Raw genomic sequence first — 17,889 nt, 5'->3', positions numbered from 1 at the left:
GATACTGTGGGGTTTGTCCCCCGTGTGGAGTCACACTGAGTTTACTGCAGCTAGATCTGCTTCACACGGTCCTGGTCCTCTTCATGGTCCTGGTTCCCCCGAGACCCAACAGTGAGGCCGTATTTCAGCATGAGCCCAAAGGGTTTGATCATTGTACTGTACATTGTCATTATTTATGTATTTTATTTATTATTTTATTTATGTGTTTGAGGTGAACGATTGTTAACTTCTTTGACACAGAATAAACAAATACAAATACCTTGAAAGCTGTACATCCAGGTCTTACTGATTTCCTTAGTTTTGTAGTAATGCACAGAGGTGGGATCAAGTCACTGTTAGGCAAGTCACAAGCAAGTCTCAAGTCATTGCCCTCGAGTCCCGAGTCAAGTCGAGTCAAAGACGAAGCAAGTCCCAAGTCGAGTCACAAGTCACAGCCAACAAGTCTCAAGTCGAGTCACAAGTCGTACCATTTTAGTTTCGAGTCATTTCGAGTCCTTTTATTATAGTGGGGACGGGGAACCCTGGGTGATGGTGCGCTGCCTCACAGACCTAGACTACGAAGGGAAGGGTAATGGTGGATGGACTGTGACTGTGTTATAGTGCTGTAACGCTCACCCCAATGCTGCAGCGTAAATAAGGAGGCGATGACTGGCTTTATTTAAATAAAACAACTCAACTTCGGTCACTTCGCCGTCACCACGCCGAACGAACACTTCCGCATACACGGCCCCCCAAAACTCGGGTTGTCTCGCGTAACTACAGCTGGTAACAGAGCATAACGTGAACACATGCAACATCTGCATAACTGATTAACTAATAACTTTAACTCAGCTCATTACAGTACTTTAAAACGGACGTTGGCATAATGTTGGCGAGGATTTCCATCGGAGTCTGAATCCGGGTTCAAAAATCCCGATTTCTGTAACCATGAACGAGCTGTCTCGTTGATACGGTCAAATGGACTGCAGTGATTGGATGTTGTTCAGGCAGCGCGCGCTCTCTGCATACAGGTGGCGCACATTTCTTTGACAGATGCAGATAAACAGAGCGGCGCGGTGGTGTGAAAATGTTATCCCCCAGTTTTAATGGGAAGTAGCAAGTCTTCTCGAGTCAAAAGGCTCGAGTCCAAGTCAAGTCACGAGTCATCGGTGTTCAAGTCCAAGTCGAGTAGTAAGTCTTTGTAAGTTTTGTCGAGTTGAGTCTCAAGTCATCAAATTCATGACTCGAGTCTGACTCGAGTCCAAGTCACATGACTCGAGTCCACACCTCTGGTAATGCACGTAACACACATTCATCACATGTCTTTTATCCAAAGAAACTTACAATAAGAGCATTTCAACCATAAGGAAACAAACTCAGAAGAACAAGAAAGTACAATTTCATCAAATAAGCCGATGTACGATGAACAGGTTCTGGATCAGAACCATTATGAGTCCAGTTTAAGGTCTACAGTGTGTTAGTGTTTAGTCTGAAGAGGTGTGTCTTTTTTATTGACAAATTACTAGAACTCAATACATATACAGATTGTAAATGAATGAAAATATAAAATCCTGTTGACACGCCTTGATTTAAATAGCTTCTTTTTTTTATTACAGTCAAACAAAAACCCAATAAGCACCGTGGCCTTCTGGCTTCTGGAGTCACAGTATTTTTTGGCTGAAACATTTGTTACAGGAACCCAAAAAAATCATCCGATATTACAAAAGCTCATTTCTACACCTTTAAGCCACCGGCTGGATGTGGAGTTAAAGGAAAGCCGCTTTGCTTACAAAAATAAAGTGAGAATATTGCTTTTAGAAAATTACCGACTAAAACTTTTTGCGGTAAAAACTTGCGAGAACACGTATAAAAATCTCAGGGGATACACGTATTTTGGCCTTTTCTTCGTTGGAGTAAAACCTTCTGAATCGAGGCTCTGCACGAGTCTCTCCCCCCCCCCCCCAGGTCCCTCAGCTGGGCTGTTGGCACACCTCCTCGTAGTACCTCCTCAGCATCTCCAGCTGGGCCGAGCGCACCAGCACGTGGGGCCGAACGGACGCCAGCTTCTCGCAGGCTTCCTCCGGCGTGCAGCTGTGCAGCTGTGAGCAGAGAGTCAGAGGGTCAAAGAGTCAGAGAGTCAGAGGGTCAAAGAGTCAAAGAGTCAAAGAGTCAGAGGGTCAAAGAGTCAGAGGGTCAAAGAGTCAAAGAGTCAAAGAGTCAAAGAGTCAGAGGGTCAGAGAGTCAAAGAGTCAAAGAGTCAAAGAGTCAAAGAGTCAGAGGGTCAGGGAGTCAAAGAGTCAGAGGGTCAAAGAGTCAGAGGGTCAGAGGGTCAGAGGGTCAGAGAGTCAAAGAGTCAGAGAGTCAGAGAGTCAGAGAGTCAGAGGGTCAAAGAGTCAGAGGGTCAAAGAGTCAAAGAGTCAGAGGGTCAGAGAGTCAGAGGGTCAGAGGGTCAGAGGGTCAAAGAGTCAAAGAGTCAGAGGGTCAAAGAGTCAGAGGGTCAAAGAGTCAGAGGGTCAGAGAGTCAGAGGGTCAGAGGGTCAGAGAGTCAAAGAGTCAGTGAGTCAGAGAGTCAGAGAGTCAAAGAGTCAAAGAGTCAAAGAGTCAAAGAGTCAAAGAGTCACGAGGAGTTGGATCAACGCATCACAATCTTCGGTCACTGACTTTGAGGTCAAGGCGACAGCTTGGATGCACGAGGCACACAAAGGGCCCCCGTTCCCCGTTTATTCATGTATTCATTTTCAGATGCTGACCCGGATGAGGTAGGCGGCGGCCATGGTGGCGCTGCGGGAGCGCCCCGCCTTGCAGTGCACGTACACGCTGCTGCCTTGCTCTCGGTGGCGCAGGGCGAACTCCACCCCTCGGCACAGGTTCTCCAGGCTGGGGACGCCGGTGAAGTCCGTGGTGCTCAGCCTCAGCTGCTCCACCCCCGCCGCCCGCCACTCCTGCACACAGCGACGGACCAATCAGATCGCTCCGGGTTTAAAGCGCACAGAACCATGGCGGGATCGGTTTGCCCCGCGTCAAACAATACGTTTATCATCATTTAATCCTTGTGATCAGTCAAAACTAAACTATTGCACCAATATATTATTTTCAGCCAGTTGATTAATTCATTATTTGTCTATTTGCTTTTTACAGTTTAAACCAAATCACCAACAGATGAACTGACTTTCATCATCTGCCAGGAAAGAAAAGGGCACTTTAAACCCATCCATTAATAGAATACAAGATATAATCCAGCTTTGATCTCATCTGTATTATATCCCATGAAGGGATCTCACCTCGGCTGAGTTGCAGAAGTATTTGGTCTCGTACTCCTCGTTCATGGTGATGACCCCTCGGACGTTTTCTGCTTCTACCAACTGGAAAAACCATAAAAACAACGGAAACGACACCAAGCGTCAGAACGATGGAACACATCAACAAAAAGGCTTAGAAAGTCCATACGAGACCTTCCACCTGCGTTACATTCCAATAACCGAAGCATTCTTTAAAAACAGGACCATGACGTCATTCTGAGCCGTACGGAGGTTACGTGTGATGTCACACTGCAAAATATGTATCCAAACGCATTTCCTTTTTTTATGCATTTGTTGCAACAATATTTTAATATAATTATTCTCACCAGACAGCAAAGTGTACACACACACACACACACACACACACACAAATACATATTACTTTCTAATCCGATAGTTTCTCGTGTTGTTCTTTCACACAACTAAGACATTTTTAGAAACCGGCTGAGCAGCTTAAGAACCAAAATGTAAATCCAGAGTTTGACCTTTTAACTCAGGCGACATTCCGCGGATACAAACGTTCACTTTTCTAAGAAGGACTTTTACTTCAAGTGAAGTATTTTCACACGAATTGTTTTATTTATTTACAGACAGTTAAATAAGTAAAAACACAACTGAGATACAATCATTCCACAGGGAGCCAGAAGGCCACAGAGCTGATTTAAAGCCCAGTTAATCATTAATATCAATTACACGAATAAGCAAAATATGATGATTAAGTGAAGCTTCACAAGATAAACGCTGTGTACGAACATTACTTTGTGGCCTACTCGAAAGTACCTGGACGTGCGCGTCACACACGCACCTGTTTGGTGATGGACCGGAACGGGAGCGCGCCCAGCACCACGGTGTCGTCCACCCGGTCGAACCAGCGCCTCGACGTCATCTTCTCCATGGCGACGGTGTAGGCCAACGTCGGGTAGAAGAGCAGCCGCGCGAGCGCGCCGGACATGGCTGGAGTCCCGGGGGGGGGGGCGCTTCTTACCGGGTCAAAGACGGTTCGCTGTCGGGGGGGGGGGACGCACAGCAGCGAGCGCGTTCGTGCGTTGAGTCCGAGCTGAAAGGCGTAAACGTCCCGGAACGTCACTGCGCTTCCTTTACGGCGGGCGGAGCCGGTTAAGAGTCGGACTTCCGGCGCGGCTCCTTCAGAATAAAATCCGTGACCTCCACAAATGTGGTTATTCGTTAGTTTTATTTTTGTGTGTATTTAATTGTTCTATTTGTACACGGTCGAGATTCAAAAACAAGCAAAACCATTAAATGAATGGATAAATAAGACAACACTTTTTACTTTTTTATTATATATATATATATATATATATATATATATATATAGAGAAATAGTGTTGTAGTTAAAACAGAACCTAATCTATGATGCTGTCTTTGTTTGATGATTCGTTTCCATGGGTTCCATCTCTGTTAGAAAACTTCTTGTTGAAGAAGAAAAACTTCTCATCCAGTTCAAAGCACTGGTTCTCACGTAGCATGCTGTGAATGGATGGGGTCCAGTCTCCATCCAGGACCTGGTGGAACCCTCCATCCCAACATCAAGCTGCTTGTTCCTCACTGAGAGCAAAACACCGGACTAGATCTCCACTCTTTGCTGTCCTGCTCCTAAATGGTGGAAGGAGCTCTGTGATGACATCAGGACCACAGAGAGCCTTCACATCTTCACACTAAAGACACACCTCTTCAGACTAAACACTAACACACTGTAGACCTTAAACTGGTTTAAAATGGTTCTAATCTATAACCTGTTGTGCATCGGCTTATTTGATGAAATTGGTACTTTCTTGTTTCTTGTTCTTCTGAGTTTGTTTCCTTCAGGTTGAAATGCTCTTATTGTAAGATTCTTTGGATAAAAGCCTCAGCTAAATGACATGTGACGTAATGTAACCTTCGTACCTGTGTTCTTCGTGTTTGGTTAGAATAATTCCCCCAAATCTGACGTTTTAGTGACAATATTCTTGGCTTCGCTACACAAAAACGTTAAAATAGAGTAAATAATGTCACACATGTTATTAAATAAATGCATTCCCGTGAATTTGAGGTCATTTTTAGCTTTCTTTGCAAATGCCAATGAGTACTGGAAAAAAAAGAATAGAAATCAGGGTCAAAGTTCACTAAAGTATATCTGAAATAAAGGTAAATGGTTACTAAGAGTGTGATGAACCTGAGTGAGTCCTCACATGACCAGGAGGCAGAGCTTCACATTAAACCTCCACTAGGTGAACATATGACCTGAAATATATATATATATATATATATATATATATATATATATATATATATATAATATATACACAAACACGCAACACGACCAAATAGGACTCTGATTGGTCTCATCTCCACCAATTTCCACCAATTTCTACACATAAATGAATCTTAAAAAACCCACAACCACTCTGCACTTTAAGTGAAAATACATTTATAATATTTTCCATAATCAGCAATGATGAGTGTTGACTAAATTATTTTCATACAGCACAGATATCTTTGTCGAACAGGAGTTATTGTGAACAGCAGAAATATCTACAAAGATACATAAAAGTATATAAAACCCCACAAAAACCCACATATGGATGGAACAGTGAGAGCGTGTTTAATGTTTCACGATGCGCTGCAAATATATAATTTTTTCTTAAAAAAGTGCAAAACATCCAATACATTTGGCCTTGTAACCCCGGATTGCATAACATCAAAAAAACTGAATTTCTTTCATTTCTTTACAAAGAAAAAAAAAAAAGGTGCGGTACAAAATGCAAACATTAATTTACATCTCGATAACTGGCAAAATGTTGTGAGCTAAAGTAGTGTTAGTTTAATAGATCAGGCGCCTCCTGCAGAGTCCGTGTTCACCCACCAACACTTTATATTATTACCTTCATCTACTCATTAAGCGGGAGGCCGTGAGGCCGGCGCCCTCAGGGCGGAGAGGTCAGAGGTTAGAGATGGTGGAGTTCAGGATGTCCTGCTGGATCTTGGCATTAGAGGCCTTGGAAAGGTCTCGCTGTGGAGACACAGGCAGACGTTGATGAGTCGAAGCGTGAAGCGGAGACAGAAAGGAGCCATGAGGAGCCATGAGGAGCCATGAGGACCCCCCCCCCCTCCCTGGTTATTGTGATGGAATGACGCTGTGAAAGCCGTTAGTGGGGATTAGAGGGAGGGAACAGAGCCTCCAACTGCAGAAATACATCTTTCAGGCATCACGGTATTTTAAGGGTTGCCATGGAGACAGCTTCCCTTAAAAATAGGGAGCCCGGTTGTGCGTTTGGTTTACGGCCACAACTCGACTACAGAACCAGCGCTCACGAATACAGAACCCCTTTGATGCGTTAGGAGTGTGAAAGGGTTTGTTTGGTTTTACTGCTGTTGTGTTGCTGGGCTTCAGCTCTTTGTAAACCAAGGTGATCTATAAATAAAGGGATTCTCCAGTTGAGACGCATGCCTGGAATTCTTCATGGTGCGAGTCAAACTGGTTTAGAAAATTCCCACTGAGTCAGCGTTTCGTTCCCAGTGAGCAGAGACGAGGGAACAGGAGGCAGAGGAAGCGGATTAGGGGCAGAAAGGGTTAATTACCACAAACTCTGAGTACGTGCTGGCTACAGACGCCACGCTGAAGCTGCGCTGGGGACTAGCGGGGGTCAGCAACGCACCGCTCGGGGGCCCCCCCTTCAGCTGGGCCTCGTTCTCCTTGTTGCAGCCCTGCACCCGAGGGTTCTGGGGTCTGCCGCCGCCGGGGGTGCGCGGGGCCTGCAGGGACACACGGGTCAGACCAGGGGGGGGGGGGGGCTAACAACACTTCCAGTTCCTTTGAGATGATTCAAACAATGGAACCCACCTTGTTGGCCGACAGAGGGGGGCGGAGCGCGGGCGAGCGGCACAGCGTTCCTCCGTACACGGAGCGGCTGGTGCTGTTGGAGGCGGCGCTGGAGATGCTTGAGGTCGCGTTGAACTGGTGAGAGGCGAAGGACGGGAAGGGGGGGGGGGGGGCAGGTTAGTTGCGACACACACACGCCGACGTCACACCTAACGCAAGGAAGCGAGAATCCACCTTGCGGCTCTTGGTGGGCGTCTGCGTGCCGAGGAGTCGGCGCTTGGTGGGGGTCCGCACCGCCGTCCCGTACAGCATGTCCTCCTCCGTCTGCTTGCTCTTCTTCAGATGCTGCGGAGAGACGAGTCAGCACATTCCACAGCGCGGACATCAGCAGGCGGCCGGCCGGCTTACCCGCTCCTGCTTCTCCTTCTCTTTGTCCACTCGGTGCAGCTCCCACTGCTCCTCCACGTACGCCAGGAACTTCTCCCCCTTCACCAGGAACTCGCGGCCCTGTTCGCTCTCCCACGCGTCGATCTGGGCCTTCAGCTTCTTTTCAAGCTGGGAACCAACAACGAGGTGAGCACAACGCTCAGAGGAGGATCTGGCTGAGGAAGCGGCCGCCGTGGAGTCTCACCTTGGGAAGACTCTTGTGCAGCTCAGACCTCTGCTTCTCCTCCTTGAGGAGATTCCCCCCTCGGTTGGTGAACCTCGTCGGATCGTTGGCTTTTTTCTGGGGGACGGAGGAACGACACAGATGATCATATTCCTTTGATGTTTGAGTTTAGTTCATCTTCCTCAGATGCACCGATTGATTGGCCAGTCAGTGTCTGTGGGCGGGGCTACGGCCTCACCTCCAGCTGCAGGAAGAGCCTCCAGCTGTCCTCCCACTGGTGGACGCCCTCGAAGAGCTCCCTGTGGTCCTCGTAGTGCTGCTTCAGGCGCTGGATCTCGGCCTCATGCAGACTCAACAGCTCCTCTGTGAAGACCTCTGAGGGAAAGAAACCGTGAAGAAAGGACTTAGAGTCTCAGCGCTGGTCTCCCCACGAAGACTAAAAAAATCACACGCAGCCCACCGCTGAAGTAGGGAGCGAAGGCCTCCCGCTGGTCGGTGCTGAGGAAGCACTTGTCCCAGAACACGGCGATCTCGGCGCGGATGGCGTCCGTCACGTTGCAGATGTTCAGCCGCTTCAGCTCCTCCAGGCGCTGAACTTCTGCCCGGAGCTGAAGACGGGGAAAAAGAAAGTGCCGACGTTAGAAAGAAGGACCGGCCGGAGCTCTGAGAGTCACCAACAGGTAGGAGGAGCGCACCGCTTCCAGGTTCCTCCTCCTGGAGGCGACCATGTGCTCGCTGAAGGCCTCTCTCTCCTCCTGAGGAACGCCCAGTCGGCCCCACAGCCGCTGGACCTGCTCCCGCTGGGCCTCGCACATCGCCTCGTTCTCCGCCTTCTGCTCCTCCAGCTGCAGGGACGAGAGCACCGGACATCAGCCTCCGGTCGCTACGACAACCAGCGGACTGCTTTGGAGACGTTAACGCGACGCATTGTTGCGTAGGACAGCCTTAAAGAAACCTCAGAGTTAACTAACAGCGATATTAACAGTGTGGTGACGCCATTATTATCGTTTAATGCTGAGACACATGCACTGGAGCCGTGTCCTCCAGGGGACAGCCGGCAGGAGGCCGTTTGTGAGGTCCCCAAAGGACGAGTGTGCTACTTAAGCTACTGATTGTCATGAGGGATGAGAGAGAGTCTGCTGCCTTTCAGTTGAGATGCAGATTAGTCCATTTATTAGCTCTCTAACGCCTTACATCTTACACACAAACGTTAAACAGCGGGTTGGAAACACCTGCCGAGGCCCCAAAGGTTCCTACCCCACATGGACTGACCCACCAATGAGCCACATGACTCTGCTCCTACAGGGCTGCGACAGCTCCGTCCTCTGAGGGACGTCCGTCCCGTAGGAGCTCCGTTTCCATTCAGCGAGGTTCTGCTTAACGCAGCTTACCTGACAAACCAGCAGTTTGAGAGACGTGATGTTGTCTCCTGAGAGGCAAAAAGAGTCCTCGTCCTCGCAGACCACGTCCTTCTCGAAGCTGGTCTCGGGGACGTGGTCCAGCTCCCCCATGTACAGGATGATGCGCCGCTTGAGGTCCATGAACTCGGCGTACCGCCGGGCCTGAACAGAGGGTCAGAGGTCATGCAGAATAACGTCATCTGTACAGTTAAAAGGCAGGTGCACACAGCAGCTTCTTCTTTTAAACTCTCAAATATCCCTCTGAATGTCCTATTTTGAGGGAGAGAAACAAAAGCCCAAATCCACAGCATAGCGAGCGCCCACCTTCTCGGCGTTCTGGGTGGCGATGTGCAGGGCGAAGCTCTCCAGCTGCTCCGGCGTGGGGACGGAGTCGGGGTGGATGCCGTACGGCGCGGAGCACAGGACGTCGCACAGGTCCTGGTCCTGCTCCAGCAGATCCTTCAGCTGCTGCATCCGCTGGGCCTTCTCCTTCAGCAGGGCCTCCACCTGCGTGCGGATGTTCTTCTCCTGCTGCAGCACCGTGATGCCCGTCTCCTCCTGAAAAGAAAGGTTTATCACGGACCACCGAAGTGCTGAAATGACTGAGAGGCATGTTTGATGGATGTGCTGAAGGAAAACCGTGAGGAGAAATCAGAGCCGTACCTCAAACACGGGCAGCTGAAGCTCCAGGTAGAGCTGCTCCATCTCGGTCCTGCAGCTCTGAATGCTGCTGAGGAGCCTCGCCCTCAGAGACTCCTCCTCTTTAATCATCATCTCCAGCAAACTCTGGCAGACAAGGACCATGAAAGCAATCAGCACGGGGCAGACATCGCTGGACAATATGGACACGTCGTCTTTCCAGTCCCACATGTACGTGGACTCTACTCTTCATGCGGTCACACCGCTCCCTATAGATGCAGCTTCATTTGTGGCGCTTCTACCTGAACACTCGTGCTGCTGATAATCCTGGAGATGAGCCCCAAATACTTCAACTCAACTGAGGAGAACATGGAATATTTATGTTGTATAACACGACGTTTCTTTGTCAAAAGAATGAAATAGAAGTGGTAGAACAGTGGTAAACTCAGATAATGACACTACTGTAATGCAGCCTCTGCAACCAGGAAAACAGGGTTCATTATGCTATTTAATATCAATGTAACAGCTGCACAGATGTGTTATTAGCCAAAGAATCTGCCACATCTGTGTGATAAACGGGGCCCGATGACATGAATCATAACGAAGCACACAGGTTGAAGGATAAGAAACTAAATAAAAGTCAGTCAGTTGACAGAAGATTGACGGCTCATCGATATCAAGCAGATCAAGAGTCAAAACTAAAGGGTGATTCATGGAGTTTAGTCCATCACAGATACTCGATCAATGACTTGGTGAGAAAGAACAAAATGCTTCTTTGAGGCCTTCTTCACACTTAGAAATACACTATTTTACACACTGAATCAATCAGTTCTTTTCTTGGCTCCAATATGAACAGAACTCCGGTGTGAGGCTGAAGGGACGAGGATGACTGTGATGGATGAAGGGTCGATCGAGGATGTACTTGTTTTACTTTCCCTCATGGCTGATGACAGGTTGAGTCTCACCTTAATGTGGTTCTTGACGACATTGGTCCTCTGCAGTCTCTGGTCCTCCGGGATGCCGATCTCCTCCCAGATGTCCTTCAGGTGGCACAGCGCTTTATTCAGGCACGTCACGGCCTCCGCGGCGAGCGCCTCGCTGCGAACGATCGGTGATCAATTCATCGGCAACGACGGGGACGTTTGAAAAGCCACGGGGCTCACGTGACGTTGACGTGTCTGATCGGGCTAACGGACGTTGGACGTATTTTAGCTTAGCTATGTTTAGCTAGTTTGATCAGCAGTTAGCTTCGGACTGTCTCATTTACGGAATATCAAACTGTATTAAAGGTCGAGGAGCGCAAACAAACTCACCTCTTTCTCATTGTTAAATCCAACTCTGTCTTGATGGCCGCTGTGAGAGTTTAAAACCAGTAAAACCTGCCGCAGACCCGCCGGAGCGTCGCCTCAGTCCGCTCTCGCTCCGTGTCCGTTTGTACGCGTTTCAAAAATACGCGTTCCGCGGCGCTCTGCGCTCTGATTGGCTCGTTCCGCGGGAGTGCGTGCTGTCAATAACCAATGACGGCCGCCGGAGGGGATTCGCCAGCAAATACTGAGGGTGAGCCGCCCGACGCCGGATAACTCATGGGGAAAACAAGCGCACCTGTTTCCTCTGAGGGTGCGGTGATGTCCAGCAGCAGTTTGACGCTAACTATAGTGCGGCTGTTACTCTGCATGTGAACTAAAAGAGGAATGGAAAAGCTATTCAGATGAAGTACTTTTACAGCTCTGATGACGTGCTCCCGTAGTAATAGAAAAAAGTATGTGGATACTATGGGTAAAATGTTATATAAAGTAAAAGAAAGTTCTGAGCCAGTGTTTCATTATGATACATGTTTCTGGGTTTATTTTGCTACTTCATTAACGTGAATGTTGCATTCATTTGATCTCTTTTATAAACTGGTGATCGTATGGTAGCGGACTGACGTCTTATTTAGATGAGTGTTCAAGTTAAAAGAATGTGGCTCTGCACTTCTGACCACATTCCTGTCCCAGAATTCAAGCTCCGTCAAAACCTGAAACCTTCAGAGTTCCTCTTCTCACACACCGCATCACGCCGGTCGATGCTAAAATTCCACCTCGCAGACCAAATAAAGTGAACCAGCATGCACCGCGTGGGCAACATTTATTCACTTTGTACATCTGTGGGGTCCTTTGTTTCTGGGAATGAGTGACAGGCTCTGTGTGTGTGGGCTTCAGATCTGGTTGCCCAGCAACGACTCGATGAGCCTCGAGCTGTTTGTGATGGCGGTTGTCACCACGATGAACTTGTAACCTGGGGAAAGTAAAAGTAAGTTATTTTAAATGATTAGGACTCATTTAAAATGCAGGTCATGAGGAGTTAGTAAATTATTCTGATTCATTTGATTATGTTGTTTTTTTATATAGAAAAGCCCAAAACCTGACATTTCTGACCAGTAGAACTACTAGTAATGAATAAATAATTCATAATTTGAGTTGAAACAGCGATTGTTTTGCTAAAAAAAAGCCAACCCGGAGCAGAAAGGCTTTTAAATGGACCAATGCTGCTTCTGGGATGTGAGCCGACAGACGTTTCCTCCATCGAGCGATCCCACCTTCACCTTTCTCTCTGCCGAGGAAGCGCAGAGCTGAGATCTCCGAGAAGGTGCAGCCTCCGAGGAACATGACAAGGACGATGCGCTGAGCGTCGCTCTGCGTCCTCGCCTCCGCTCCGCTGCCACCTGATGACCATGAACACGGAGAGCTTGTGATGTCACCATCATTGACATTTTAATAACAATTACTAGACTATTACTATCATCCTCACTGTCATAATATGAGTAATAATCAGTCAGTCAAACATAGTTATATTAGTTACTTATCATCATTGTCATCATATATTTACCAATTGGTAAAATCGTAATAATAAATACTACCATCATTATCATTTTATGAGTAATATTAAATATAAATAATAATAACGATCATTATCATGATTTTCATGATGATTTAATCGTCCTATCGCCATGGCGACATCTCTTTCTGATCGGACCTGTGACGGCGAACTCGTGTCCGTTGAGCAGCCGGGTGACTTCTTCCATCCCGCTCCAGCCGTCCCGCTCCAGCACCTGCCCCCCCCCACCCACACAGCAGGAGAAGATCTCACACCACGGCTCTCCTCATCATGCTCCTCCACTCATGAGGGGGGGGGGGGGGGGTCCTCACCTGCTCCACCAGTCTGCAGCTCAGAGGCACGTAGGCGCCGCTGAAGATGTAGGCCATGTCCCGCGGGACGCGCAGGTCGTACTCCTCGTCCGACTTCGGCACCTTGACCCGGAAACACGATCACATGGTCAATAAGAGGCGGCGGGCCGATGGGGGGGGGGGGGGGGTGTGCTCTTTACCAGGTTGAGCTTCCGGCTCAGGGCTCTGAAGTTGCTCTTCCTCCCCAGCGACGAGAAGGCGTCGCTCAGCTTGCCTGTCAACAGAGGAGTCAGAAACCAGAGTGACCCAACGGACCTGAGCGCACGCCGGCGCCATGGAGCCAGGGGGCGGAGCCCCGTCTCACCCGCGGCTTTGTCGTTGACCAGCTTGCCCACTTTGCTCTCCATGGCGCTCAGCGCCTCCCCCGCCGGCTGCTCCGCCAGCAGACCCGCCTGCCGCAGGTTGGAGAAGGTCAGCAGGTGGTCCGCCCCGTAGCTCTGAGCAGAGACAACAGGAAACTATTAAAGCAGCCCAGAGCGAGGAGGTCATCGCCCCCCCGTGGAGGTGCAGATGAAAGGAGGAGGACTCAAGTGTCTCCTCTGCTCTCATCACCCCACCTATAGATTAAATACATTTAGAACATATGTATAACATTTACAACAATAACGTAAGCAAAATGGCAAAAAACACATAACAAATAAGACAATAAATAGAAAGACAAATGTTGTATATTAAACGTTAGTTGCCTTCACAAAGATCTCACCTGCAGATATTGAGCCTTCAGTGAGCGGTAATCCTTCGGCAGAAGCCCTGTGAGAAACACCTTGTTAAAGCGTCCTGAGACGTGACCTCAACCGTTTGAGGAAGACAACAAACCGTTTTCTGTGATGGACAGAAGACAAAGGAGCCTCAGACTCTCCATCATGGACACCTGGAAGCAAAGCAGAGCATCTCTTACTGAGTCAATAATAATCATCATCCCCCCCCCCCCCCCCCCCCCCCCCCCCCCCACCCAGAGTCACAATCGTGAAACGCACCTGTCGGCTGATGTGCTCCTCGAGGAAAGAAATGCTCTCCCGGATTTCAAATCCTTCAAGTAAAGCTGGAAGAGAAGAGACTTCATCAATAACTGCCCCCCCCCCCCCCGCTTAGTTTGAGTTATTGTGACTACCTGCTTTATCACCCCGAAGCCCTCTTATGTAATAAAATTATAATGATTATTACTCTAATGTTTACAACAAAGATGATAGAAGTGAAGTGATTTATTTTATTAAATCTATTGTCTTCACTGACTAGAACTTATTGGATGTTTAACGAGGCCCAAAACACATGTGTATGAATGATCTTGTGTGTTATTTTGATTTGAGCTTCACATGAATTTCACACAAGCTGCAGACAGCGAGAAGGTTCTGAGGTTCAAGCACTGATATTCTCACTGGAGACAGAACTCGGTCCTGATGCTTCAACCTTAAACCCACATTTGACCATCGGTGGTCGTGGTTCTCCTCCATCTCCTGCAGTAGATCACTGACCCTCTGCAGGGGAACCTCACACCTTCATCAACTCACTCGCTCTTCACTGAATAAAGAAGAATTCTCACAGTGTTCCGTCTTCAACAGCTCCTGGAAGTCCTGCTTGGTCTTCTTCTTCATGATGGACTCACTCGCCCCGATGTCTGAAAGAGAGCGAGCTCCTCAGAGGCCTGAAACCAGCGAAGAGACGAACAAGCGAACAAACCCTGCTCCTCACGCATGCTCAGCAGCCGGTGCTCCTGCTTCAGCCCTTTGAGCTCCTCCGACACAAACGTCTTCATCTGCTTGATGTCCATCCCCCGGCGCTTCTGTGGGTTCAACAGGGGGAGGCGGAGGAGAGGGCTTCAGTACGGCGCTGTGGGCGATCAGCCGCGCGGCGAAGGGGGGCGGAGTCACTCACGTCGTACGCGCCCTGCAGGTTCCGGGCCTTCTGACTGAGGAAGCCGAAGACGTTGGAGAAGTGCTCGTTCCGGATCTCGCTGAAGACCTGCGAGGGTTAAAACATGGAACTCAGGAGGTCGTGATGATGATGACCATGATGGTGATGATGATGATGAGGATACCTTGTCCTGAGAGTTCAACATGACTTTCAGACTTTTGTCAGAGGACGTGACGTCAGGTCCGAACTCCACGCATCCTGCAGGAGGCCATAATGCGACATGAGCTGCATGGATGGAGTACTTGTTTTTACGTTAAAACGTGTAGGTTGTGTTGCTAAGGACAGAACCACTGAAGCAAGGCGGCTGCGTTCTCACCCACCGCATTTGATTCTAAAGATATCGTCCACGAGTCCCTCGTAGACGACCTGTGAGCACAGCGGCGTGACGAAGTCCACGTCTGCAGACACAACCACCACGTTACAGAGGGAGACTCCACCCGTCCTCGCCTTTCAGGGGCCCCAATGTTCTCACCTCTGTCGATGAGGAACACCTTCCCTATCTCGGCCTGACGGGTTGTCTGCTCGCCCTCCTCCACCTGCTCCCTCCACGACTCGTACGCCATCTGGGTCCAGAGAGGAGGCGTTAGCGCCGGCGGAGGCAGAGACGCACCTTTTGCTTGTTTGCCGCCGCGAGCGAGCGAGCGTTCCTCCACCTTGGAACACCGCCCGATCCCGTAGAGCTTTGAGAAGGGGCCGTAGAGGGAGTGGAGGAGGTGCAGCGCGCTGCCGGCTGTCCTCACCCAGCGCTGGTCCCCCGCCTGAGGGACCAAAGACCACCCGAAGCACGTCTCACTCACGTGTTTATATAGAATATTATCGTATTATCAGAGTGATTTGTTCAGTATTTACCAGGAAGTTGTCTCTGAAGAACTCTGGCAGCTCCATACTGATGACGTCATCGTCGAGAGGAAGGAGAGAGAAGGACCACTCGTCCGTGGTCACCTCTGTGGGACGACAGGAACAAGTCATCATCATCATGGAACATGGTTTATTTCCCACAGTATTCCCATTACAAGTAGATCCATTGTGGAGATGAATGACTTAATTACTGAGAGTAACAGGAAACACAAAGTGAGGCAATGAAGACGCTTACCTCCGAAGATGCCCTGCTCCTCCAGCACCGCCTCACACGCATAGAACTGCACCACACAGAGGGGGGGGGTTAATTGATCAGTTCATTGATCTGTCAAATTCAGAATTGATTCCAAGATGAAGGGAAGCAGAGGAACTACCTTCCGAGGAGTAAAGATAATCTTGTATCTTCTGAATCGTCCCACTGCCTTGTCTGCATTGGCCACATCTGGAACGAGAAGGTACCAGATGTGCTTTATTGGGTTGGCCCGTTGCTATGACGACGCAGGTCATACGGGGACGCTTTTTATGTGGGTCGTTCCGCACGTTGATAAAGAGAACAACTCCAGGAATTTCTAAGAAATGATTTGTATATGTAGACATAATGAGGATTTATGAAGACCTTTCTTTGAAAAACCTAATAAAAAAAAACAAGACTAAAAGTAGTTACCAAAGCGTTGGTTGAATAATGGATGACTCACTCACCACAGATCCATTTGACAGTTTGTATTCTCGGTCGGATCAGAAAGCAGAGCCTGAAGGAGAGTGGAGACGCGTCACATCATCAGGTGTGTGTGTGTGTGTGTGTGTGTGTGTGTGTGTGTGTGTGTGTGTGTGTGTGTGTGTGTGTGTGTGTTCAGCTATCATTAGGACCATGAAGGGCTCACTGATCTGAGGTGCTGACGACAGGTTTATGTTCCACTTTGTAGAGTTTGTCGACTTCGTGTTGCTGTAAAATAAAAACAGAAGAAAGGTAGTTTTTCTTTTTTCCTCATGAGTTTCTCGTCCGAGCGGAGGAACGTCCGCTTCACCTTCAGCGTCGACACGTTGGCGATGCGGTCCAGCGGGCTCATCAGGTCCGCCTCGATGAAGAGGTCCTTCTTCCCCGGAAGCTGTGTGACCAGGAGAGGAAGAGGGGGAGGATGAGGAGGCAGAAACCACAGGACAATCGGTCCCACAACACACACACACACACACACACACACACACTTCATCGTGCACAACATAAACAGGAATGAGTGTGTTCAAACACTTCAGTTTGTCCCCCCAAGCACAAAAAACAGCTGGTCATAGTTTTTTTTTTTTTTTATTAAGATACTCATATAAAAGGGAAGTGGAGCAGTTGTTTGTTGCAGTGGCAGCTGGACGTTGAGGCTGTTTTAAAATGTCTGACACAAACTAGTTTTGATTGAAACAGAGAACGTTAATAGACTCTAAATAGGAAATAAAACCCTTTCCCCTGACCAGCACGTTATGGCGGATGAGGGTCTGCTCAGCTGTGCAACTCACAAATTCCCTCCTGATGTAGTTCAGTGTTACAGTGCAGTTACATGTCAAATAAATGTGCTTTTGTGGTTTTGTTGTGCACACCAGTCATTGTTACTGGTGTGTGTGCAGCTAAAGGAAGATGAGCAGACTAATGGCATCCTTACCTGCTCCAGCAGGTAGATGAGCTGATCTCTGGCCAGCCTCTTCAGCAGAGAGAAGTCGGGGAGCTCCGGGCAGTCTGTCCTGGCACTTTGTGCCATGCTGGTTTATGCTCTAGGAACCAAACAAGCGATGACAGACAGGCTTCAATCAACCGAATGCTGAGAGTGACCTAGCTAACGTTAGCACGGAAGCTAAAAACACATTCTTAACATCATAGTACGTTTCTTAGCACTAGCGACAAGGAGCTGGCAGTTGTGTGTAAATAATCTCACAAAAATGTGCAAAAAAACATCAGAAATCAAGCAGCATGTGTATGTAAAAACATTTAAAAGGGGGTGATAATCTGTTATTAAAAGCTACTTGCCGCTTCCGTAGCTAAAAAAAAGGCGGAACATCATCTTCGTCTGCTGTTTCCACCCGGAAAACACAAAGGGCGGACTGCTACACCGGTGGCTAACAAGCAACGACGTAGAAGTCCAGTCGCAGCACTGTTGTCTTCTTCTTC

General features: G+C 48.6%; 3 protein-coding genes across 6 annotated transcripts; all 3 read right to left on the bottom strand.

Annotated features, from left to right (window-relative positions):
• Positions 1 to 1,286: 1,286 nt before the first annotated feature.
• ptpmt1 (protein tyrosine phosphatase mitochondrial 1) lies at positions 1,287 to 4,346 on the bottom strand. The gene is made up of 4 exons (XM_037456848.2): positions 4,084 to 4,346; positions 3,261 to 3,341; positions 2,730 to 2,921; positions 1,287 to 2,078 (listed from the first exon to the last, which is right to left on the bottom strand). The coding sequence occupies exons 1-4, from the start codon at positions 4,228 to 4,230 to the stop codon at positions 1,950 to 1,952; spliced, it is 549 nt and encodes a 182-aa protein (XP_037312745.1). The 5' UTR covers positions 4,231 to 4,346; the 3' UTR covers positions 1,287 to 1,949.
• A 1,343-nt stretch (positions 4,347 to 5,689) lies between these two features.
• prc1b (protein regulator of cytokinesis 1b) lies at positions 5,690 to 11,462 on the bottom strand. Of its 2 annotated transcripts, none has more exons than XM_037448425.2 (14): positions 11,061 to 11,462; positions 10,713 to 10,845; positions 9,772 to 9,894; positions 9,433 to 9,666; positions 9,100 to 9,270; positions 8,404 to 8,553; positions 8,169 to 8,316; positions 7,947 to 8,083; positions 7,730 to 7,825; positions 7,507 to 7,653; positions 7,333 to 7,443; positions 7,120 to 7,233; positions 6,935 to 7,031; positions 5,690 to 6,288 (listed from the first exon to the last, which is right to left on the bottom strand). In XM_037448425.2, the coding sequence occupies exons 1-14, from the start codon at positions 11,069 to 11,071 to the stop codon at positions 6,266 to 6,268; spliced, it is 1,695 nt and encodes a 564-aa protein (XP_037304322.2). In that variant the 5' UTR covers positions 11,072 to 11,462; the 3' UTR covers positions 5,690 to 6,265. The 2 variants fall into 2 exon arrangements, with proteins under 2 accessions (XP_037304322.2, XP_037304313.2); XM_037448416.2 differs by having other exon boundaries at positions 6,858 to 7,031; positions 11,061 to 11,461.
• A 102-nt stretch (positions 11,463 to 11,564) lies between these two features.
• On the bottom strand, positions 11,565 to 17,888 carry vps33b (VPS33B late endosome and lysosome associated). 3 transcript variants are annotated; one of them, XM_062561922.1, is made up of 24 exons: positions 17,778 to 17,888; positions 17,387 to 17,495; positions 16,766 to 16,846; positions 16,622 to 16,683; positions 16,440 to 16,489; positions 16,115 to 16,182; positions 15,976 to 16,021; positions 15,732 to 15,826; positions 15,536 to 15,640; positions 15,355 to 15,445; positions 15,203 to 15,280; positions 15,007 to 15,080; positions 14,844 to 14,930; positions 14,661 to 14,751; positions 14,512 to 14,586; positions 13,949 to 14,013; positions 13,788 to 13,842; positions 13,675 to 13,721; positions 13,276 to 13,408; positions 13,112 to 13,185; positions 12,933 to 13,034; positions 12,760 to 12,835; positions 12,329 to 12,448; positions 11,565 to 12,021 (listed from the first exon to the last, which is right to left on the bottom strand). In XM_062561922.1, exons 2-24 carry the CDS (start codon positions 17,480 to 17,482, stop codon positions 11,942 to 11,944), a joined length of 1,851 nt encoding a protein of 616 aa, XP_062417906.1. In that variant the 5' UTR covers positions 17,483 to 17,495; positions 17,778 to 17,888; the 3' UTR covers positions 11,565 to 11,941. The 3 variants fall into 3 exon arrangements, with proteins under 3 accessions (XP_062417906.1, XP_037304293.2, XP_037304284.2); XM_037448396.2 differs by having other exon boundaries at positions 17,749 to 17,829; XM_037448387.2 differs by lacking the exon at positions 17,778 to 17,888 and having other exon boundaries at positions 17,387 to 17,742.
• Position 17,889: the final 1 nt, after the last annotated feature.

This window comes from Pungitius pungitius, chromosome 4 (genome assembly GCF_949316345.1).
Source record: "Pungitius pungitius chromosome 4, fPunPun2.1, whole genome shotgun sequence".
NCBI classification, from domain to species: domain Eukaryota; kingdom Metazoa; phylum Chordata; class Actinopteri; order Perciformes; family Gasterosteidae; genus Pungitius; species Pungitius pungitius.
The sequence above is the reverse complement of the archived record's forward strand: the minus strand, read 5'-3'. Positions and strand labels throughout refer to the sequence as shown.